Below are 22353 nucleotides of genomic sequence, written 5' to 3' on the forward strand. Positions count from 1 at the left end.
TACAGAGTATTTTTGCCTAAGAGACAGAGTCCTACCTCAGACAGGGCCCAAAGTAACTATCTTTGTCACTGAAATTTCCCTTTGAAAGACTTTGGTAAATATCATTTGTTTGGCTCCTTCATCGGTTAACACCGAACCGCTGCTGCAAGGGTGGCACAATTCCTAGTCCGCTCAGACAGAAGGGCAACGTCTTAAGTCTTCACCTAAATTGGTTCCAAGAAATATTGCAGCCAAAGTTTTAGAGTAGTTTAGGTTTAGTTCAGATGAATTCAGTTCTAGACTAGCCACAGTTTTTCTAGACACAAGATGCTTGAATCAGAGTGAGCCATATCCTCAGGGCTGTAAATTCAGTATTCATTAGGTAAATGTCAAGATCTAAAGCTGGAATAAGGAACATACCCTGCACCAGAATCCATAGAGGAAAGAGCTCCTGTAGAGTCCTAGAAGGAAGGACAATGCTCTGCCCCAGCTCCTATTTGACAGGTAGGCAGAGAGAATCTGGATACATCCATGTCCATGTTTTACTGAATCTGAGTTTAAACAAGTTTGGTAAGTATTCTATTTCATATTACTCTAGTCCTAAAAAAAAATAAATATCATGAGACATGACCTTATCAGCAAGATTTAAACATCAAAATGTATGCATTGTCTTGAGATGAAGTGAAACATTTACTCAGAGCAGGTTACAGGATGCGATCAACTTCTTACTTTAAAATATGGCAAGTTAACAGCTTTCATTGTGGCCATTTGTTCAGCACGGTATGATAGCATAAGACCACCTAAGGACTGCAAGATAAATTAAAACTCAAATGTGGAAAGGACTATTGAAAGTTATCTACATTTACAGTTCAATCACACATTTTTATTTAACATCAGTATACAGAGGACAACCCCAGCAAGTTATTTTGTAATGTCAAGTATTTAGTAAAGTTCTTCAGCTGTAACAGTGACAATAGAACAGCTAAAAATAAGCAGTATGAAACAAACATGATCTTCTTAAAATTATAAATATACCAACAATACTTCTTAAAGCTTAATTATTGCAACAGTTAAATTAACAATAGTTCATGTTAGAAAGGCTCTATGAAATTTATTCAAGTTGTCAAGAAATTAGATGGAAGTGTAAAAAGGAAATACATATGAATTTTACTTTTGATTTTCACTAAAGTCAATACAATTTTGTACAGTATCACCTAACATGTCAATCTTTAACAAACTCCAGTATACAGAACTCATAAAATGCAGAAAAAATATTGTTTAATCTTTACACATAAATTGACAGTAAATTAACTGACACAAATTTTATTATTGTAACATAAGCAGGCCAGCATTTTAAATATTAATTTAGTAGCTTTATGTTGTTAAAGGGGCAGACATATACAGTCATTCCAAGTACATAATCAAATTTTAAGAGGTGATAATTCAGAACATGGGTTTTCTAAAAAGTGTTTAGTAAAAGTCATGTTATTTCCTAATCCAGACATCCTCATCATAAAGCCTTTACAGGGTTATGATCTCTCCTGGCTTTACTGGAGCCACTAGTCACACCTCCTCACACACGCACACGCGCAAACACACATACCTTGCTATAAATATCACACCAGTGTACTAGGTTTAAATTCACCCTGATAATGCGGGTATGCTATGTGCAACTTTGCTATTATGCACATTACAGAAAGCTTCAAATTTTAGCATGGTAACCTGAAGTCATATAGCTGTGTTTCAGTTTTACTATAATCATCCCTGAAGTTTATACAGATACCGTATCACGTTGAAAGAAATCTATTTGATAGTACTTAAATACCAGCAATTGAACTTCAATTGTAATGATGAAATGCTCCTTTCCATTGAGGAAGAATTAGTATGTATAGCTGCTCATCTCACTCAAATATAGTACATGAATGTTTAAGTACTTTCACTAAAACAGAAGTCATACTAAAACATGATACTGTACTACAATTGTAGTTAACTAGAAAATTCAAGGATGTTATAATTTAAGTCTAAGTTTTCCTGTACAATAAGTCAAATAAATAAATTCCATGTGCACTTGTTTTACAAAATGGTAGCATGTTTATCTTGCTAGGTTATACACTGCCATTTCACCTGTTCATACTCCTGGCAAATCTTACCTTGAGCTTTCTTACAAAGGAAACAACTAATCAGCAACTTTCACTTAGATAAAATGGAGTCACTGTACAAGATGGTGAATTCAGAATTAACTTCTGAAGTCAAACACAGAAATCACATAGATAGTTCCTCTGACCACAAAGTTCAGGGAAAGCTTGTTTTGCATATCCAGATACCACTTTGGTTTTTCGGGGGTTTTGTGGGTTGGTTTTGTTTTTATTTTTAATTGCTTCCGCAGGTCCTGAAATTCAGTTTGAAGTAGCTATAAAGATAGCACACGAAGTTTACCTTGGCTCCTTTAAAATTATTTTTCTATGTTTTCAGATTAATACAACAGCTCTATAATCCCATTTAGGTTTCCCATCAGGGCCTGGGAAAGACAGGGGGGAGAAGCGACAGCTAACTGTCACCATGTTGAGAAGAAAGTTCATACTCTTGTTAAGGCAACCTATTTTGCTCACCACCCTGAACCTTCTTCCGCAAAAACAGGCTAACAAAAAATGACAGTAAAAAAATTGAAATTAATGAACCCTGAGCCTCATTCAATTTGTTTCTAATTGAATTTTGCCATTTACTTCACCTCACTCTGACTGAGAGTTAGTACAACAGTTCTGGAAGTGCAATGCAAGAATGGTATATCCAGTGAGGAAGCTCAAGGTATGATAATGTATACACTGAAGTAGTAATTTGGAAAGTTTATAAACAGTCAGGATACTCTGTAAGTACTATGCAGCCTATCAACTATCATAAGGATCATGGCTGAAGAGACATTTCTGAATTTTTTTTCCACTAAGGGCAGCACCAGCCCAACCAGAAAAATGAAGAGAACTTGTCATACACTGTCCAATTATCCAGCACGTTCTTTCAATGGCTATTAAAAATGAGAGGGAAAGGTAGCACTGGCGCAACAGAAGTTACATTAGACACTGCAAGCCTGCTTCAGTTTTCCATCCAATTCTTTCTTTAGGCTGGCAGTGGCATGAATTTAATGAAGGCCTTTTGAGGCAATGATGGAAGAAGCAGCAAGATTCAGAGGCTCTCACTCTAGAGTTGGCAGACAAAAAAGTGGCGGAGTTTTAAGATCACTTGGGGACCCATATTTCAAAAGGAAGACTAGAAATAGCAGCTTTAAATCGCAAAGTAATGGGATAGCCTAGGATAAAACAGCTGGCGAAATAGAAATGAATGGTATATAACCCAGTAAGAAAGACATTACCATGAGTGTTTTATACTTTGACAATTTTCATTAAATAAAATTATTAAGTGCTTTCCTATAAACAAAAAGGATGGTCATAATGTCCTTCTGGCACAAATATTTTCCTATCAAAGCCCTGTAAACATGCCACCAAAATTTAGTTTTTACCAGCAGAGTGAGCTCACTAGAAATGCAAGTAAAATCAGAAAAACAAATTAATTTGAAAAATTTTAAGTAAATACTTCCTAAACAATATGGCATTTACATCACTGTGCAATATATTAATTTTGAAAGTGATAACTTCAGCATGAAAATTACTTACCTGTAATTAAAGTTTTCCATATTGGCCAATACATAAATCCTGATTTTTGGTACTGCATACTTTATCTCTGAAATATTTGAAATGTCATATTCCAAATCACAGTCAATACACAAAAATATTTAAGTTATACCCAGTCTAACAAAACCCACCTCAGCCACTGAAAATAAATTTAACAGTGTAGTGTTTAGTAGTACACAAAGGAGTTTTAGAACAAAAAGAAAATATAGGTTACAATAGAAATCTGAGGCACTGCTGTATGCATATAAAGTTAATTCATAAGATGTGAATTGCACTGAGTCACAGAAGTGATAACTGCTTTAGTATTTTCATTTAGGACAAACATTTTAAATAGTTTAGTGTTTGGGGGCGGGGGGTGCTCCTTTTTTTTTTTTTTTTTTTTTTTTAAATTAATGCTGGATCTGTAGTTGTTAGGCAAAAAATACTTTTAGGGAACACCCTCCTCCCTTCTGCCCAGAAAAGGGTTTACAGTTTTTAGTTTTAGATTCAACCTTTAAATATGCATTAAGATGCAGAGCAGACATAGCTCTCTACGCATACCTATGTTGTGACAAATTTGATAACATCTCAAAAGAAACTTACATTATACAAACAGTTTTAAGAAAAATTACTGAGTTTTACCTAAAAGTTTATAGCAATGAAGATGTGGTATATAAATATATACAGTACCTCCACTTCAAAAGTCAGATTTATGAACCAAATAGTTAAAACCTAATGAACATCAGATTTTCATTTAGGTTGCCCAACATGGCAATATTCAGGTATTACCAGATTATTTCTTTTTCTTCAGAAAACCTACATGCCCTTTCAGAAATTTTCACAAAACTAATGGTCCTTTTTGCTAGATCAACTCTGGTAATGTTTTCATAGCTGTATTACTTTAAAATGTTGCTGGCAAACAAAGCTATTGTAGCACAAAGTACTTTTTAATAAAATAATCACCACATTTAGCTTCATTCAAAATTTAGCTTGCTATACATTGGACAGAAGAAAAATAAAGTTTTATCTGTGTTCAAGTGCATTAACAACAAGAGTTAAAACTAGTAATATATTTTAATGAAGGTTCAAATGATAGAACAGGTGCCATCAAAAAGCACGAGCTTGTCAATGATCAAATTGCCTAACAAAACTGACAGTAACATAACACTGAAACTACTTAGAGAAAGCTTGCATGATTTTCCCTAACTTAACAAATACATAAATCAAGACCTGGCTAAAATTAGAGTTCCTTGATAGTACTGATTCACAATTTCAAGAGCATAAACTACAGTCAGTAAAGGGCTCACAAATCTGTGCATAAAATGGCTGACATTTTAATAAGAACTGGCTTTACATTAATGGCAGGCCACCACAGAAAAGTATAGAGGAATAAAACACTTTGGTTTTAATTTTTTCAGAGGCTCACATTTCTCACTAGACTTATAAGCAGCAGCTTTTCATAAGCTACTCTCATTGGGAGTGCTGTATTTTTTAGAAAACATTAGAAGGATTATAGTTATTTTAGTGATTGACAGGTTTTACTTCAATTTTTACATAAATAGCTTTTACCATATTGTGGTTATGCTTAAGTATAAGAACACTGATCAGTAGTTTAGATGCACAGTATTTATTTCTTCTGCTGGAAGGCAACTATACTTAATAATTGTATCCAAGACACTTCAAATCATTCAGAAATATGGCATGCAGTATCCAAAAGTATGGCTCTGAGGATTTTTTTTTTTTTTACATTAAGCATAAAGAAATTTTATATTCAACATTCATTTATATTTCAAGAAAACTACCTATTCAGAGTTCTAGTTCTTTGATGCAGCATTAAGGATTAAAACTTACCACTTTACCAGGCCTTGCCCATGTGCAAATAAATCCCTCCTGACAAGCAGTGACTATACAGTCTTCAAGAAAAATTAACACAGTCAGTCTTTCATGTGCTATCTTTTTACAGATAAGAGGCTCTAACAAGGGAACATCTTCCATTCGGGGACAGAGAGGTGTTCCCAAAGTTTTAGCTGGGTCCGTTTTGGTTTTAGTAACTAGGTTCAGTTTGTCACTGCTCTTGCTAGATATATGTCCCATGCTATGATTTCTCTTGTGATCTTTTTCATGGTGTCTTTCCTTCCGATCGTGTAGCGATAAGGTTGCAAATTTACTAACACCAGAAGCAATGGCACCATCCATGACACTGCTTTTACTGCCAGCATTTGAGACTGCAGAGTGTGGAAGGCTGTTTGACCGTGGAAGAGGAGGGGGTACAGAGTTTCCAGGTGTTGTGATACTGTTTCCATTACTTCCTGGGTTAGTTCCACCACTTCCAGCAGGTGGACTTGTGGCGTTCATGACATTTGTATGTGTCCTTGCTCTTGAGAGAGGTTGGTGAGGGAAGAGGATATCTTCTGTAAGATCCCACAAACAGAGCTGCGTGTCCTGGCCTACGGAACCAAATCTATACGTAACACTTACTGGACGACTGTCTGTAGAGTTCCTTTTGGATAGCCTAGATTGCGTACTATTTGCTCGATCTCTGCCAAAATGAAGGTCTTGGAAATCCTCATCACTTCCGCTAAATTCCATCGGGTCACTCTCTTCTACACTAGTGGTATATGGATCAAACGCAACAACACTGACCCATGATTTATGTCCATGGCCTCTCGCTATTACTCGACAGTCCACGAAAGACCAAACTGTTACCAAGTCATCCTCTCCACCTGTCACTATGTATTTCCCATCGGGACTCCAACACACACACAGCAGTCCTCCAAAGTAGCTTTTCATTGTACCATGCAATTCCACTGAATCAAAGTTAAACACACGAAGAAAACCATCCTGGCTCACACATGCCAAGAACTTCCCATCTGGGGAAAAGGCAAATTCATTCAGGGCACCCTCACCTACTGTCCATTTAAGCAGAGGGTTTCTTGTGGATTTACTCTTGCAAGTGTGAACTGCAAAACTTTCTCCTTGTTTAAGTAGCTGGTAGTGCGGGGCTGTGGTACCACAAGTGTGCTCCACGTTATACAAGTACATATTGCCACTGGAATGAGCTACTAGGAAAAGGCTTTCCGAACCTGGTACCCATTTTACACAGGTTACTCTGGATTTGTCTATTAGTCTCTGTGAAAAACAAAGAAGATACACATCAGAAAGTCTGAAGATTGAAGTTTTAATAATTAACTGTAAATCTGAGCTTTCTGGGGAATGGGGAACAATACTTAAGCAAAGTGAACTCAGTGTTCTATAAAGGAGCTATGTTATTGTATCTTCAAAAACTTATAATCTTATCAGGCAGTAAAGAGGAAATTATTTTTAGACAAAGTGCTACCAAAGGTTATTATTGTGGTCCAGTCACATTCCACAAAGAACATACTTCAATTAAGCCAATCTGTTGTTATGAATCTAAAGGTACTGTTCTTAGGTTTATTTTTTGCTGTGTAGGTTGAAGAATATGAAAAGAAAACAATCAATAAAACACAGAATGAGCTAAAGGGAAAAAAGGCAGTTACTCATCTGTACCTGTACTACATAACAAACAGCTTATAAATCAACAACAGTACATTTAGACTCTGGTTTTATCTGAAACCACAAATAAAATTCATGGGGGGGGGGGGGGCGCTTTAGGAGCATTTACGAGATTTTTTTACTGATTCAGGGAACAAAAGCTACGTACACAGTGATCCTGTTACCATGTGGCTGGAAAGTTAGTAGTTAAATGCGTGTGCTTCAGTGAATTCAGAAGGCACCAAATACTCTTCACCTTAGAATCCCCACCCACCCTCCAATTACTTATCATTCATTAGCCAAGGACCTGTCAATACTCTCAGTTACCACCTGATTAAGAAGCTTCCTTTAAAGAAAAACATTTTAATAGAATCCATCATTGCAAAAGAATGAACACACACATTAAACAAACACTGCTGATCATAATGTCTTCAATGCTGTAAGAACTGAGAGATAAAAGTTTGACTCCTTGAGTTTGCTAGTGTAGTTCTGGTAGACTTCTAAAACTTACCAACTCAGTCATGGCATCACTCAACTGCAACTTGGAGACAAGTAATTCTTTACATGCACATTCAAGATTTGTATTTGGCATAGATTGATTATAGGCTGAAAGAAGAGCTTGGCTACACAAAACGCAAGAATGCAAATATAAAGAGCCTAATGGTACCAGAACAAGTTACAAAAGTGTTAAAAAACAAAGAACAAAAAAAAAAATCCCCCTCAAACCTTGCTATGCTGTTCATCACAAACAAAAAAAACCAAACTAATGGATAATTCATTGACTGTTATCAATTCTGGGCCTGTAACTATCACTGGAAAGCAGCATCTGGTCATTTTAGATTATATTTACACGTATACTTTTGCTGCTGTCAACCTCAGTGTAAGACCAGGAAGCCTCTCTTCTGTAATTTCTCATTGGTTAAATTAGCCATTTTGCACTGGAGAGCTGAGATGTCACTTAAGCTGGGAACTTCTTCTCAAATGTGGTAGCTTTAAACTAACATATTCTTAGCTTCTGTAGTGATATTTTAAATAGTTTATCATGTGTTCAGTGATACCTATCACTCATGTCTCAGTAATGATGAGATCAGAAACATTAGACAGAAAGTTACCTGGTACATACCAAGAGAACATGGACAGGGAACATCAGCCCAGCCCATTTGCTATAGGCGATATTCTTCTCATTACAAAACTACTGCTAATACAGCAACAAAGCGAAATTTCTTGCTCTCCTCTAGTAGAGTAGCTTAACATGACATACAACCTCTACTCATAAGAGCAGTTGCTCAAATTTTATGCTAGAAATGGCATTTTAAGTCCATAATCTTGTTGGGTTACATGATCTTAAATATTGTACAGAAATCCTGCAAACCTAATCTTTACTCCAAGGAGGCTAGGAACAAAACAGAAGATTGCAATCTGCAGTGAGAACAGATTAGCTCAAAGAGACAAGATGCAGAGAGACTTTAAACTGATACGTAGCAAGTGACTACAACTCATCCCCTTCTCAACCAGCAGAGCTTTAAATTCAGCAGGAACATAAAAACTCTGAAGTTATGACTTTCTGAAGACTTTCAACTGGGCTCACACACTTCTGCAGCAGAACAAAACAAGACTTGAAGTCAGTATGACTGGCAGATTCATTACAAGAATGGACTGAATGCAGTATCAAGTAAATCAGTGGAGTAGCTGGGATAAGGAATTTATGACCAGTTTGGTGAAAGAATAGTAAGTGAAGGAACTTCAGTCACCAGTCAGGAAGGCAAGCCAAGATTACCTTAGTAGCCATGTTTGGAACAAGCTTGAAGGGACAAAATTACAGGCATAAGCCACAAAGGAGTGAAAAAACTGAGGCAACCAAGGAATATGCATTAAGGTCTGACAAAGAGCTTTGGCAACACAGGTATATGAAAAGTTTATTAGGAAAAAAAATGCAGCTTAAGGCTTTAGTTTAAATAAAAAAAGAATAAAAAATGATGAAAGAAACATAATTGAACTGGCTAGGTGTTGGCTAGCTTGAGAATAACCAACTACCACATGGAAACAAATGAATCTGTGAGGTATACTTGGTTGTTTTTGGGAATAAGAAAATATCACTAATTTAATTGACACAGCTAGAAGGAATACCACTGTTGATACAGATTGATTTAGGTAGACAGCCACAAGCTGCATAGTATCACCCACCTCAGCTTTTCAAGTCCCTATTGTCTTCTACATGAATAGAATTTAAAAAAAAAAGGGGGGGGGGGACACTAACAAGTTAAAATGCAATAGCCTTACTGCAGTCTAAGTTCAACATAAACTTCTGTGTCATAACAGGTTAAGTTATTTCACATATCACATATGATTAAGTGCTATCCTGATTGCTTTATCACAGGTGATAGTCAAAACAGAGCTTTGGGCTACCTGAATCACCAAATTACTAACAGGACAGGTGGTGAATTCTATTACCTCTAGCCCTAGTGCTAAATCCGTTCAAAGGTGTAAACACTCATTTAGACGACCTTCTGCCTATGAAGACAGGTTTATTCTCACTATCTAAACTCTAAATAGATTCAAAACCCAACAGGCACCTTCATCTTGAAGCAAACAAACTGGCTCAAACATCAATGCTCACTAATGTTTCTCTGAAATGGCTTCTCAAAACAAGCCAGAACTTGCAAACACATCCAGGGCAAACTTCAATACTGTAACTGACAGATTAAAAATATATAAAAGTTTTAGAATTGGTTGTAAATGCAGATAAGATCACTGTAGGAAACAAGAATTTGTCATTTAACTCTAGCGTACTGTGCATGTAGTTTTGGTAACACTGAGCAAATCCTTAGGTTAGCTTTGTAGAAAATAGATCACCTCATTTAATTTCCACCAAACCATCAAAGGATGTATTCCCACCAAAGTGAAGTAATACTGGTTATAGCACAGAGAAAAGACAACACAGTCTAACAGAAAGTGGCTTCAGTGCTTCCATCATTTGTAGACTACCACAAGAACTATTCAGCCTGCAACACAGCTTTACACTGCAGACTCTAGACAGTTAAACAACATCAAGGCATGTAAGCATGCATTGGACCTTTATGTAAGTATTTCAGCAGGAGTTTTCCTCAAAGCAACTATAGTTCAGCTACAAGAGTAGGAACTGCTCTGTGATATGAAACTCTAGTTGTTTATAGTATTTCTACTGCCATTTGTAATACTTACACTATTATCATACAAGATTAAATCAGAGCTGTACTTACACAAGCAAGTTGTTCACAACCAGACCAGCACTCCCAGTGATGAATTTGCACCAATGACAAAGTTTGGGTTTTTTTGGTTTGGAGTTGTGTTTTTTTGCAGGGAGAGGTGTTAGGACAATGCTAAAATGAACATTTCAACTATTTATACAGAGGTTTCTACCAGAGTACTCCATGCAACATTAAGATTCTCCAGCACCGTTTCCCACTCAGCACAAGCAGAGAGACAGAGCAGGTGGGAAAAGGCTAAGTAAGAAGAAAAACACCCCTCTTCTGATCTAGATGTAGCTAATTTTAGAAAGCTGAGGAGGAATTAGACGGTTCTAATTATAAAACATCCCCATTGAGAACAATACTTCAATCTTCTTTGCACAAAGACAGAGCAAGGCAACACATCTCTCTGAGGTGGGAAGGATATGCTTGCTCAGTTTAAAAGCTGCACAAGGCTTAACTTCATCTGCAAAGCTCTTAACCATATTTGAAATTTATTATAAAAAAAAGAAAAACCAAAAATAACTGCAAAGCTCCTTGCTATTCCCCCCCAAGTCACCTGCAGCTGGATTAAAAACACAAACAGGAGCAAAAAAACACCCCCCAAAAAAACAACCAACACCCCCTAAGCCACCCAAATTCCTGTAGCTTACCCTCTGCAGAAAATGCAGTCAAAAATTTCTTTCCTTGTTAGCATCTACACACTTACTCTTCTAAGAATGCCAATACTACCAGATAATCAAAGCCAGTGGTCCTGTAACTTGGCATTAATCATCCCCCTCAGTACTCGCTTCTATCTTTTCTTATTGCACAGCAGCAGAAAAAGCAGATGGAGAGTTTCAGGAACATCACATGGCCAAGACCTCATAAGCCTTCAGCTTTTTCTATGCAGCATTCAGCTTGATATCCTTGTCTTCCCCAAGCAAGCCTTTAAGAATCCTTGATACAGTTTCTGCTGTAACATCCTGACCATAAGAATTGGTATTTTTACCTTATTTAATTTTTAGACCATAATATATTAGTTAGAGGCTTAAATGTTTTCTTCTTCATTCGGAACCAGAAGCCTCAGAAACAATGGACTGCAGAGCACATGCAGCAACATTTAGATCTGTAGACCTTTTTTCCAACAGTTAACTGTCATTAACTCTAGTTACAGTATTACCCAAACTAGAAAGTCCTAACTTTTAATCTTAAAGTGCAAAATATTCCTTCATTAATAACATTTTTGTGTACGTATTCCAAGCCAATGAAACAGCTGAAAAACAAAGGCAGTGACTGAATGATAAGCTGTATAGGCAAACGGAGCCATCTACAGAACTCTGAAAATCTAGGATCTTTAATATCACAAATACATTGCATGCAACAATGTTAATATTTCTACTTACTTCCTCATTAAATAATTTGCTTGTTTCTTTTTTAATAGGGTCTATAAGTTGGACCTGGCCTGCAGAGAAGCCCACTAGAAGAGACACACTTTCTGCTGTGGCCGTTAAGTGATTGAAGTCATGGCATGTAGGTTGTGTTCCTTTGTATATCCTTTTGTCTATTGGTTTACTCAAGTCCGCAGCCTGCAAAGAGAGTAAACAGAATTAAGACAGTTTATCACAATGTGTGTATATAACCAGTTCCATTTGCAACAATTTATGCAGTCACAAAACCCTACTTTAGAAAGCAGCTTTGTATTTATCAAGACATCCAAGATGTCATCAAAAGGTTTATCTTTTCATATAATGCAATACTTGTGGTTTTCAATTTTGCTAAACACTATACCTACCTAGCCTTTGCAACTATATCACATGACAAACCAGTGAAAACCATTCAGTAACACAAAGGCTCCAGTGAGTCCTCAATATCAACCTATTCCCCGAAGGCTTATCCTGCCAGAAGAGGCATTCCATCACACAGAGACAAGTTATCTTCTACTTTCCTAGTAGCAGCTTTCTCAATATTGAGTACAATCCAATTTTGGATTAAAAATAGCATATTCTCAATCACCTGATTCTCGTACTCTAAGTCTATCCTTTTATAACAGGCAAACATACAAAATTGGTCTCAATAATTCAAAAAATTATCAACTAGATCCTAGGAGAGCATCTTCTAGGAACACTGACTCCACATGCTGATACTGTGATCATAAAACATATTTTAAGCCATTAAGCTACAGAGTAATTGTGGTTCTGACACTGAACACAGAATTCAAATATAGCTCAGACAAAGTAAGTGCTAACAAAACTGAGGAACCTCAATATAAACAACTGAAGATCTGGCACTAAAGTGTCAGAAGAATCAAAAGGAAATGAAAAGCAATCTAAAATGCGCTCTCAGTTGTGTAACCCGTGTTTATCCCCATATCACTTCTGGACAACCTAATCTTTCATCATCCAGTGATTAAACCCCATATATTTAATATGCAAAATCATACATCAGGTTCAACATTTTGTTTGTTTGTTTGTTTTTTAAACTCCCTATTTACTAGGTTCAGAGTCTGTAATTAGAAAGCTGCAGATACTCAACAATATTACAGACCTGAGATGTAGCTGTGATTTGGGACTCTAATTTTGATACATACTTTTTCAGTATTTTTAGTCAGAGGGAACTGGGCCAGCAATATAAGAAATAAAACTTCTTTGAGGAAGAGGACAAGCTTCACATAAAAGAAAATTGCTCCAGTGTATTAAACCTTCGAGGATGAGGTCTAAAGAGCAGCAAATCCTTGGTGTGCATGGAGCTACACAGCCAGAAACTAGACCTGTCAGTAGGGAAAAATCATAACTAGCTACACAGTGATTCATGTCAGGTGAGCCATTTCCAAGGCAAATTTAACTACAGTATATGCATGATAAGCATATATATGCAACAGTATTAAAGTTGCACTTGTGTTTTGCAGCATATATTATAAACCAGTTTAATCAGGTGTATGGCCTCCTGGTTGAAAACTCAAAAATGAGATGATGTATTCCAACTTCTAAAGTCAGCAGATTAAAAAGTTACTCTCCAGAGCCCAGAGATCCATTATAAGCTAAAGAAGAATATTAGCAATACATCTTCAAGGAGAACTTAAATAGAATACTAGCTCTACTGGGAAATCATAGGATTAGGTGCATGCCTACCAAGGAGCATTCAGAAACACATGTAAATCTGTAATTTGAAGCTGAAAGATCAAATCCTAGAGGCCATGCAGTTATCTCTTTTATTGTGCAAGATTCCCTTGTCCTGTGTCACTACAAAAATAAGTGATATCAAGGGATAACTCTCAAAATTGAGGTAGTATTTCTATCTGGAAGACCATCCTATAGAAACATATAGATGCATCCCTCCATACCTCAAAGAAACACAGAGTTAACAAGGTACCACATCTCTCTCTTCTCACCCATGAGACTTGAGGTTGTGTCCTCTGGACTAAAGTTCCAGCAGGACACAATGCCTAAGAAAGAAGATCCCTTTTAAAGTAAATAGAACTCAGCCTGAATCATGCTGAATGATCAGAGAACCATAGACTCTCCCAGCCAGCAGAAAACACGGGTATTCCCAGGTTGCTCTTCTGAATCTTCACTACCGTTTTAAGCAGCAAAGTATCAAGAGGTGGCTATTTTCAGATTGGAACCATACCTTGCTCTTTTGTCTGGCTGAGGTTTTATATCACTAGCTTTTGGTTTTGTTGTCTGACAAATTTGGTGTGACTGAAGTTCCCCATCTTCTGAAATTATGTGATAACAGATCTAGCAAGACATGAAATTCTGATATATTAAATCTAAGCACAGACTTCACTGTGCTTGTTCTAGCTGTTCTCTGGGAACCAGATGGCAGTGACAATCTGTCTAAACTTAAATGGAGAATAAACAAACTAATTCAACCCAGAATTACCAGGCTTCTACTAACAGGGATGCCCCGCCTTTTATTTACATGCAGCTAGTGTTTTCAGTTATAATATAGTTGTCTCGTGGAGATAAGTCAAATCTACAAGCACAAAAGTACTCTGAGTCTTGATCTCTCTTAATTGAAATACGGGGTAGAATCAATAAGCGTAAAAACTAGGAGACCTTTTTTTATTTCTGCACAGTTGAAGGATTGCTGTTGGATTTTGCTAAGAACAAGAAAAGAGCTTACTCATAAAATTCAGTCGCGCCTGGGACTCAGCATTTCATTAGCTCACCACTAAGTCCATTTGCTATAGCTATTTTGTGGAAGATTTGATTCTCAGAAAAGAGATCTGAGTCTACAACTGTCAAATCCTAGGATATAACATTATTTACTGAACAAAGTGATGTAAACTGCCCCCCTCTCAGAAGAATGGTGATATATTTTGAAAGAGAATAGTACCTGGGGCATCAACAGCTTCCAAGTCCTGCCTTTGAACAGATTAAAACTCTCTAGAGAACTTTACACTTTACAGAAGAAAAATTGACCAACTTTGCCATTTAGTTCTTTGTGATGAACTCATACTCTAGAAGTAAAACGTGAACCATATAACTGTTTTGGAGACTTCCTAGTCCCATTTAGTTAACTCTCACAACACACTATTTTAGCAAAATTACCCCCGCTCTGCTAGGGTAGGGAGGTAAAAAAAAAGAAAAAAAAAAAATCTAACAGTCTAGCCATTGCCCATTCACCCTGTATCATGACTTCCAGCAGAAAGGCAGTCAAGTGGAACATCTTAACCACAGCTTTAAGTACCTAAATACTAGGAATTGGGGGGGGGGAGGAGGAAGAAATCAGTCACCTCAGTCTGAAGCAAATATTTAAGTTTTCAGATTCTGTTATTTGAAATGTCTGATTAGGATGGGCATCAATAACCTTGGTTCTGTAGCTGTATGTAATTTTAAGGTCAAAGCCAGATTACTATCTGTCCAAGATTCATTCTTTTTATATACTACTGATCTGAGTCTTAGAGCTTTCATACTAAGATTTCCCATACAGTGAATCACATTATTTCAAGTCAGAATTTAATCATACTCCTTGACAGGTCCGATTTCTTCCTGTACCTTTTCTTTTCCTAACTTACATATGCAGCTTTCTGCAAATTTTAGTTGAATTAAAAGTATCATAGATGCTATATTTCCTTCTGTGCTGGATTGACCCTGGCTGGACACCAGGTGCCCATCAAAGTCACATCTATCACTCCCCCCCCTAAGCTGGAGACAGGGGAGAGAAAATAAAACAAAAGGTTCACGGGTTGAGATAAGGACAGGGAGAGATCACTCCCCAATTATCATCACAGGCAATACAGACTCAACTGGGGGAAACTAGTTTAATTTATTACTAATCCAATCAGAGCAGGGCAATAAGAAATAAAAATAAATCTTAAAACATCTTCCCCCACCCCTCCCTCTTTCCCAGACTTAACTTTACTCCCAATTTTCTCCACCTTCTCCCCTCCCAAGCAACACAGGGGGACGGGAAAGGGGGGTCACGGTCAGTTCATCACGTGTTGTCTCTGCTGCTCCTTCCTCCTCAGGAGGATGACTCCTCTACACTGTTCCCTGCTCCAGTGTGGGGTCCCTCCCACAGGAGACAGTTCTCCATGAACTTCTCCAACATGAGTCCTTCCCACAGGCTGCAGTTCTTCACAAACTGCTCCAGCATGGGTCCCTTCCACAGGGTGCAGTCCTTCAGGAGCACACTGCTCCAGCATGGGTCCCCTGCAGGGTCACAAGGCCTGCCAGAAAACCTGCTCTACCATGGGCTTCTCTCTCCACAGGGCCACAGGTCCATCCTGCCAGGAGCCTGCTCCAGCACAGGCTTCCCACGGGGTCACAGCCTCCTTCTGCTCCAGCGTGGGGTCCTCCCTGGGCTGCAGGTGGAGATCTGCTCCACTGTGGACCTCCCTGGGCTGCAGGGGGACAGCCTGCCTCACCATGGTCTTCCCCACAGGCTGCAGGGGAATCTCTGCCCCAGCACCTGGAGCACCTCCTCCCCCTCCTTCTTCACTGACCTGGGGGTCTGCATGGTTGTTTCTCTCACATGTTCTCACTCCTCTCTCCAGCTGCAGTTTCTGTTACGCAGGTTTTTTTCCCTTCTTAAATCTGTTATCACAAAAGCGCTACCACCATCACTGATGGGCTCAGCCTTTGCCAGTGGTGGGTCCGTCTTGGAGCCGGCTGGCATTGGCTCTATCAGACGTAGGGGAAGCTTCTAGCAGCTTCTCACAGAAGCCACCCCTGTAGCCCCCCTGCTACCAAAATCTTGCCACGCAAACCCAATACACCTTCCAAGCCAAAAAACATCTCCAAGATCAGAATGGAAAGGAGTTATTTACTAATTTATCTCCAATAATTTCAACTGCAGTCATCAAAATGCTTCCTTTAGATACTTAATAGTAATTAATATCACATTTGCCAGGAGACTGGCTTTCAATGGGTCATAGGTGTAAGTGAGATCAAGACAGAATATTAGGTCTTTAAGCCTGGAAGTAAGGGGAAACATTTAATAAAAATTTTACTTCCAAAAATCCTCTTAAATTCTCTCTTGTCCAGAGAATTAATTGATCACAAATGGCAGATTACAGATTAGCTATGTATGTAGAGCTCCAGCGCAAATAAAAGAGAAGACACAAAGAACCAAGATACACTTTTGAAAACAATTTCCTCAGCATTTCTAGAGCTTGGAATTCACAACTTATTGCCTGCAGCTTGATATCTCTTCAATACCTTGCTGTCCAGGGATGTAATGGTCCCTGGTCTGTAAACAGAACAATTTGAGAAAGCTGTGCTTGTTATAATGCTCTACAAGTAACATGAGAAAACAACTCTTAGGATTATTACTAAGTGAACTTTATTGAACTTCACAGATGGTCTTTAAACCCTAGCTGAAAAAAAGAGGCAAGGTAATCCTTGCTGCAGCACTTTGCCTTACAGTATCCCCTAGTGAACAGCACAGGGTCTTCCAGGACAGACTTGCTAACTGTATTAGCAAGGACAGGGAAAACTAAACCAGGAGGCCCCTTAATAGCTTGTTTATTCTTCCTCCATGTCGGTTCTGGTCTCGCTCTCCTTCCTGCAGAGCTAGCTGAAGGACAGAGAAAGTTGAGGAACATGGCAAGAAAGCTGAGTTGCCCTGGAGACATTTGCAGAATTTTCTGGCAAACTCTGTTCATTGTTTCTGCCAGAAATTCTAGCTTCAATACTTCACACTGGAAATCCCTCTGATTACTTTATTATCAAAGGACTAGATTTCCAGATCCCTTTTGTAGAGCCCAAATACAGCTCACTTAATATTAGCAATAGAATCATTTGTAGTTACTTCACTGTTGCTTTGAGCTGGCCTGATCTTATAGCTGACCCTGGTTTAGGCAGGAGGTTAGACTAGAGACTCTCAGAGGCCCCTTCCAACCTGAATGACGCCGAGATCATAAGCTGAGGATCAACCAAAGCAGCAGCAACATGGCCACTCCCAGTTTACTTAACAGGTCTGGTTTACATCTTAAAGGAATTTCACACAGGCAGAAAACAGCAGCAACAAGTTAGTTGTCTTTCCCTATAAAGAACACTGATGTAGAGCAAAAGTTCTGCTTGATGTATATGAGATACATAACAGAAAGTCCAGGCAACACTTCCTGCAACTATAAAGCCCTAATAAAATACCCTTCAGTGCAGCTGACAGTGCCATAGCCAATCAGTAATAAACTGGCTTCTACAATTATAACTGCATGTAAGCTGACAGACTGCTGACTATAACGACCTTAGCTTTCTCAGTAGAAAGTTTAAGGTCTGGCAAGAACACACATCAGTTCCAGGGTCTCTTCAGATTCAACAGCATGAAATTTTCAGGTAGGGCCACTTCAGAAGCCCCCCAAAAACTTAAATTAGTTTGAAAGTGGTAACACTTGTAAACTAAAAAAAAAGTATAAATTCTCTTTAGGATTCTGTAAAAAGCCATCAGACAATCATTTGTAAAGTTGCCCTATTTATACATAGCTACAATAGGTTTCTTAAATGTAAGGACAGCTTCTGAAATAAGTAAGAGTGGCTTTTTCCATACCCGAGTGATGTGCTTAGCTTTAAGGGTTGCATAATAGGTGTTTTGTGTGTACACACAGGACTAGTTTTAAGTGTCTCCTAAGCCTTGCAAAGCCATTAACGCTAGGGAAATTGTAGGTCTTTATTTTGCAACATTGCATTCAATGTACCTGCTTTACATTAAAGTCACATTTGTAAACCTCAAGAAAACTATTTTAGTTTTGCTTTTAAAATTTGGCTGATCTTTCAACTCTATGAATTGAAGCACCAATAGCTTAACACTCACAACGGCACAACCAATGCTGGATTTGCTGCCAATTTATATAAGGGCAAGCATGAACTAACACTAAAAACAAGCACATGCATTCACTTTCCCTTATTCCTCTCTAATTGAAGACAAGAGAACCTATGAGAAAGGGATGAAAGTTGCACTGGACAACATGGATTCTGAAAATTAAAAACTAAGAAATTGGGACAAAAACAATTAGCAGGCAGGAAAAAGAATCTGATATTTTTAACATACTGCCTCAAAGACTTTCCATTAAGTTATCTCTATAGCTTCCTTTCTCTAGAAAGTCTCCAGAAAGTGTAGCTGCCACTTGGTGCCATTTTAACTTCCCTAAATATTAAGATCTTGATCTTCAAGACATGATCATTATTAATTTGGCTTCAGTGACATATCTTCTGATGTACCTTTTCTAATACATAAATATTTTGAATGAGCTCACTTAAAGTTTAAAATAATTTGCATTTATACCTGCTCCCAACAAAAGTGTTTCAAGATTTATTTCCACTCAACAGAACATTTACTCTCCTGAACAACACTGTTTCTCATAAATGGGTTCCTGTATCATTGCAGAAGATTTTTTATAAGTTACAAAGCACTTGATTAAATGCTAAACAGGAACACTTAAGGCATGTGACAAGAGTTTCTAGGATACTGTGTAAGAACAGCTCTGTTAGTAAAAACAGGGACACCAAGTAATTTTATTTAACCTAATTTTTTCGAGTGTTCCACACAATTCATCCATAACAAAGTCTTAAAGATCAATTTTGTACAAAGCCGTTTGCAAATTTGGGAAGCTACTTGATATTCTTCTCCCTTCTAGATTTAACTAGCACTTGGGGCCATACAAGACATACATGACTTCTGAAAGGAGAAAAGCATTAGTTAACAAGATTTCAGCGTTTATGCATACAGACAACTATGACCACATACATTAAGATAAAAGCTCTAGTCCAGACAACTGGACATAAATCCATATTTAGTCAAAGATCAGTTTAGTTTTCTGAAGCATCCAATAAAATAATCATACTCTGTTTCCAGAAGAATTATTCTAAGCACTCAGAGCAAAGAGCATGCACTGGTTTGAAATAAATCTATGTGATATTAACTGGACCAATGGATATATAATTGCCAAGATCAAGAAAGTGGATGTGAACACCATAGAGAACACACATAAAGGACTGTTTGATTTACAACTTACCATAACAATGTTAACTCCATTTTAGTAAGGCTATAAACCAAAATATTTATCTGGTTACAGTATAGATCAGCACATCCTATTGGAACTTATCTAAGGTGAAAGCACCAGTCTACCAATAACCCTCGAAAAAGTAGACTTTTTATTTAAAAAGAGTTCCAAGAACCCAGAACAGCAGCATCCCAAAAAAAGAAAAAACATTTTTTGTTACAAATCCCCATTCACTTTAGAGGTACATATAGAATCAATTTACCCTTTGTTTGTGAGACCAGGCAAAGGGCATTAAGGTAGGACAGGCATGTTAACACATTTGAACTACTGAAGGCCAGGGAGGTTGAGGGAAATTGAAACAATGTTAAGAGCGTCTCCACACAAAAAATACCTCCTCTGCCTTCTGAGCAGAGACCACTACTGCTGCCTCCAACCTGTCACACCCCATCAGAAGTCTAAAGTCACTGAAATTGTTCCTTTAGAAACCTAAAGCATTTTCAATTCAATGCGTTACTCGTTTGGTGAAATTTAGACCCATGCTGACACTGCTCCTTTTGGCTGGAAGACCAAACCATACAACTTGTGACAGTGCTGTTCAAAGAGCTGGGTCAGACCCAAAGTGTTCTAATGAACTGACCACAACCCTCAGCGCAGCTCTCAGGAGCAAGTCCTGGTCAGTCCTGAAAAGGTCTGTGAGCTTAGTGTTTCCAAGAGAAACCAAACAGCCTGGAAGTAGACTGGAAGCACTCCAAGTAACTTGAGCAATCTTCAGCTAAACTATAATCCAATCACTAAAACTTCAGGGAAATGACATGACATTTTAACTTAACTTTTCAAAAGGTGTTTGTTTCTACATATTTAACAAAGTTAATTTTTATTATACCTGCAGAAGAAAACCTGTCCCTTTCGTCCCTAGAAGCGCTCCAATCCTTTACATCATACTTTGCACAATACTGCTTTACTATGATACAGAAAGACCATAAGAACTAATTTAACTTGTTCTTGAGCATCTAAATAATCACCCACAAACCCACACTGAAGAACAGCTAACAAAAGCAGAATTTCACAGTTCCTTTTGCAAAGTTCACCTTATTGTGGGTGTCAGTTAATGGCACGATCAATTCGGATAAAAATTGAGGCTTTGACTTAAGTGTTATGCATTTGGCCACACTTAATCTGTAAACAGGCTGGTTAAACTCAAACAACTTTGAATATACTCATTGTATCACACACTCCCAAAAGACATGAACTGAATTAGATATTCTATTTTGGTTTAAGCAATTAGTTGCCCTTTTTTTTTTTTTTAACAGGAAGAAGGGAAAAGAAGGCATGATATCAGTATTATTGTCTCTTCCCAATGGCTAGTCTACAGAATTTTGGCTCAACTGTAGCTCAGCCTGCTGGATAAAAACCTCTCCAACAGAAACGTAATTCAGAATCACTTATGTTCTGCATGCAATGCAGACACCTTCCTCCTCTTCCCCCCTACTCAGCTCTTTTTAAGGACATATATAAGAAGGAGATCTCACTGTGCAGTTTTAAATTCAAAATAATGATCTCTCAGGGCTATTAATAAACAATTGGTGACAGGTCACATTTTTATACTGGTCTCTCCCTAACTGGCTTAAAAATTAAGACACAGATTTAACAAGTCATGGCACATACATACTTCATAATCATAGACTGCAGAACTAGACCAAAATCCGACTTTTTACTCCAATACCACTTCTTCAACAGTGGGCAGATACATGTTCCAGAAGTAAGTCCAGGAAGTTAGCTGCATTAATGGATTATTGTCCATCCTATATTTCTTTCAGGAAGCTATTTAAATTGTAAATATGGAAGTTTAATAACCCTTTACAGGATTTTTTGTTTCATTAACTACTACATGGAATTGCAAATATTGCCAGATTTTAACACCCACTTTCTGTTCATTATTTACTCAGATGACTGAAGCAACATATCCTGATAAAGTTAAATATGTGAAAAAAAGTATCAGTTCTGAATTTTGTTCCCCTCTGATTTCACTGAATACCTTCTTCTTCCCAATAAGAGACAATGATGTCCAACATTCCTTACATATACAGCACTTATACTGCTTACTAGAATAAGCAGTCCCATCCTTATCAGTATTTCCACATAAGTTTTCAGCTATCACAATTTTCACCATTTCTCTGAATCTCTTTGTAATAGCCCCCCCTTTTTTTTTAGACCTGTATGAAGACATATAGATGGATCTACTGATTTGTACAGTGCAATATGATTTACTCCATTGTTTCTAATATTCTTTCCGATTCCATTTCTTACAATATAGAAAAATTAGGATTCAAGTATTGATGAATTAAGGCAGTCATCTATAGCAATCCCCTCTTCTTTTTATACAGTGGCTCCAAACTGACTCAAGTTTTTTCCTGCAGTGTGTGCCACCAAAAGATTAGTGGAAACAAACACTCCTGCTCGTTCACCTAGCATAACTGCATCTCCCAAGTTTATTATAACTGCCTCTTGCCAGTTAATTAGTCCACCTTCAATTTCTGCTGCT

At 37.7% G+C, this 22353-nt stretch overlaps 2 protein-coding genes across 10 annotated transcripts in view; one reads left to right on the plus strand and one right to left on the minus strand.

The window, feature by feature from the left end:
- Window positions 1-11938, plus strand: part of MOK (MOK protein kinase) — a 42862-nt gene extending 30924 nt beyond the window's left edge. Inside the window, exon 10 of the mRNA XM_069783444.1 lies at window positions 11805-11938. Coding sequence (XP_069639545.1) covers window positions 11805-11813 — 9 coding nt within the window. The 3' untranslated portion in view covers window positions 11814-11938. The remainder of the gene's footprint in view (window positions 1-11804) is intronic.
- Window positions 1-22353, minus strand: part of WDR20 (WD repeat domain 20) — a 48109-nt gene that overhangs the window by 6698 nt on the left and 19058 nt on the right. For 2 of the 9 annotated variants that reach the window (XR_011324664.1, XR_011324662.1), the window contains exons 2-4: window positions 11767-11949; window positions 3645-6770; window positions 400-579 (exon numbers count right to left, since the gene is read on the minus strand). Coding sequence is in view for 4 of the 9 variants with exons in the window: in XM_069783438.1 (XP_069639539.1) it covers window positions 709-786; window positions 5493-6770; window positions 11767-11949 (1539 nt within the window). In the remaining 5 variants the exon portion in view is untranslated. Of the gene's footprint in view, window positions 1-399; window positions 580-708; window positions 787-840; window positions 6771-11766; window positions 11950-22353 lie in introns of those variants that run through there. The other 7 variants (XR_011324665.1, XR_011324666.1, XM_069783438.1 and 4 more) reach the window with 7 other exon arrangements.

The sequence above is a fragment of the Haliaeetus albicilla genome, chromosome 5 (genome assembly GCF_947461875.1).
Source record: "Haliaeetus albicilla chromosome 5, bHalAlb1.1, whole genome shotgun sequence".
In the NCBI taxonomy this organism is placed as follows: domain Eukaryota; kingdom Metazoa; phylum Chordata; class Aves; order Accipitriformes; family Accipitridae; genus Haliaeetus; species Haliaeetus albicilla.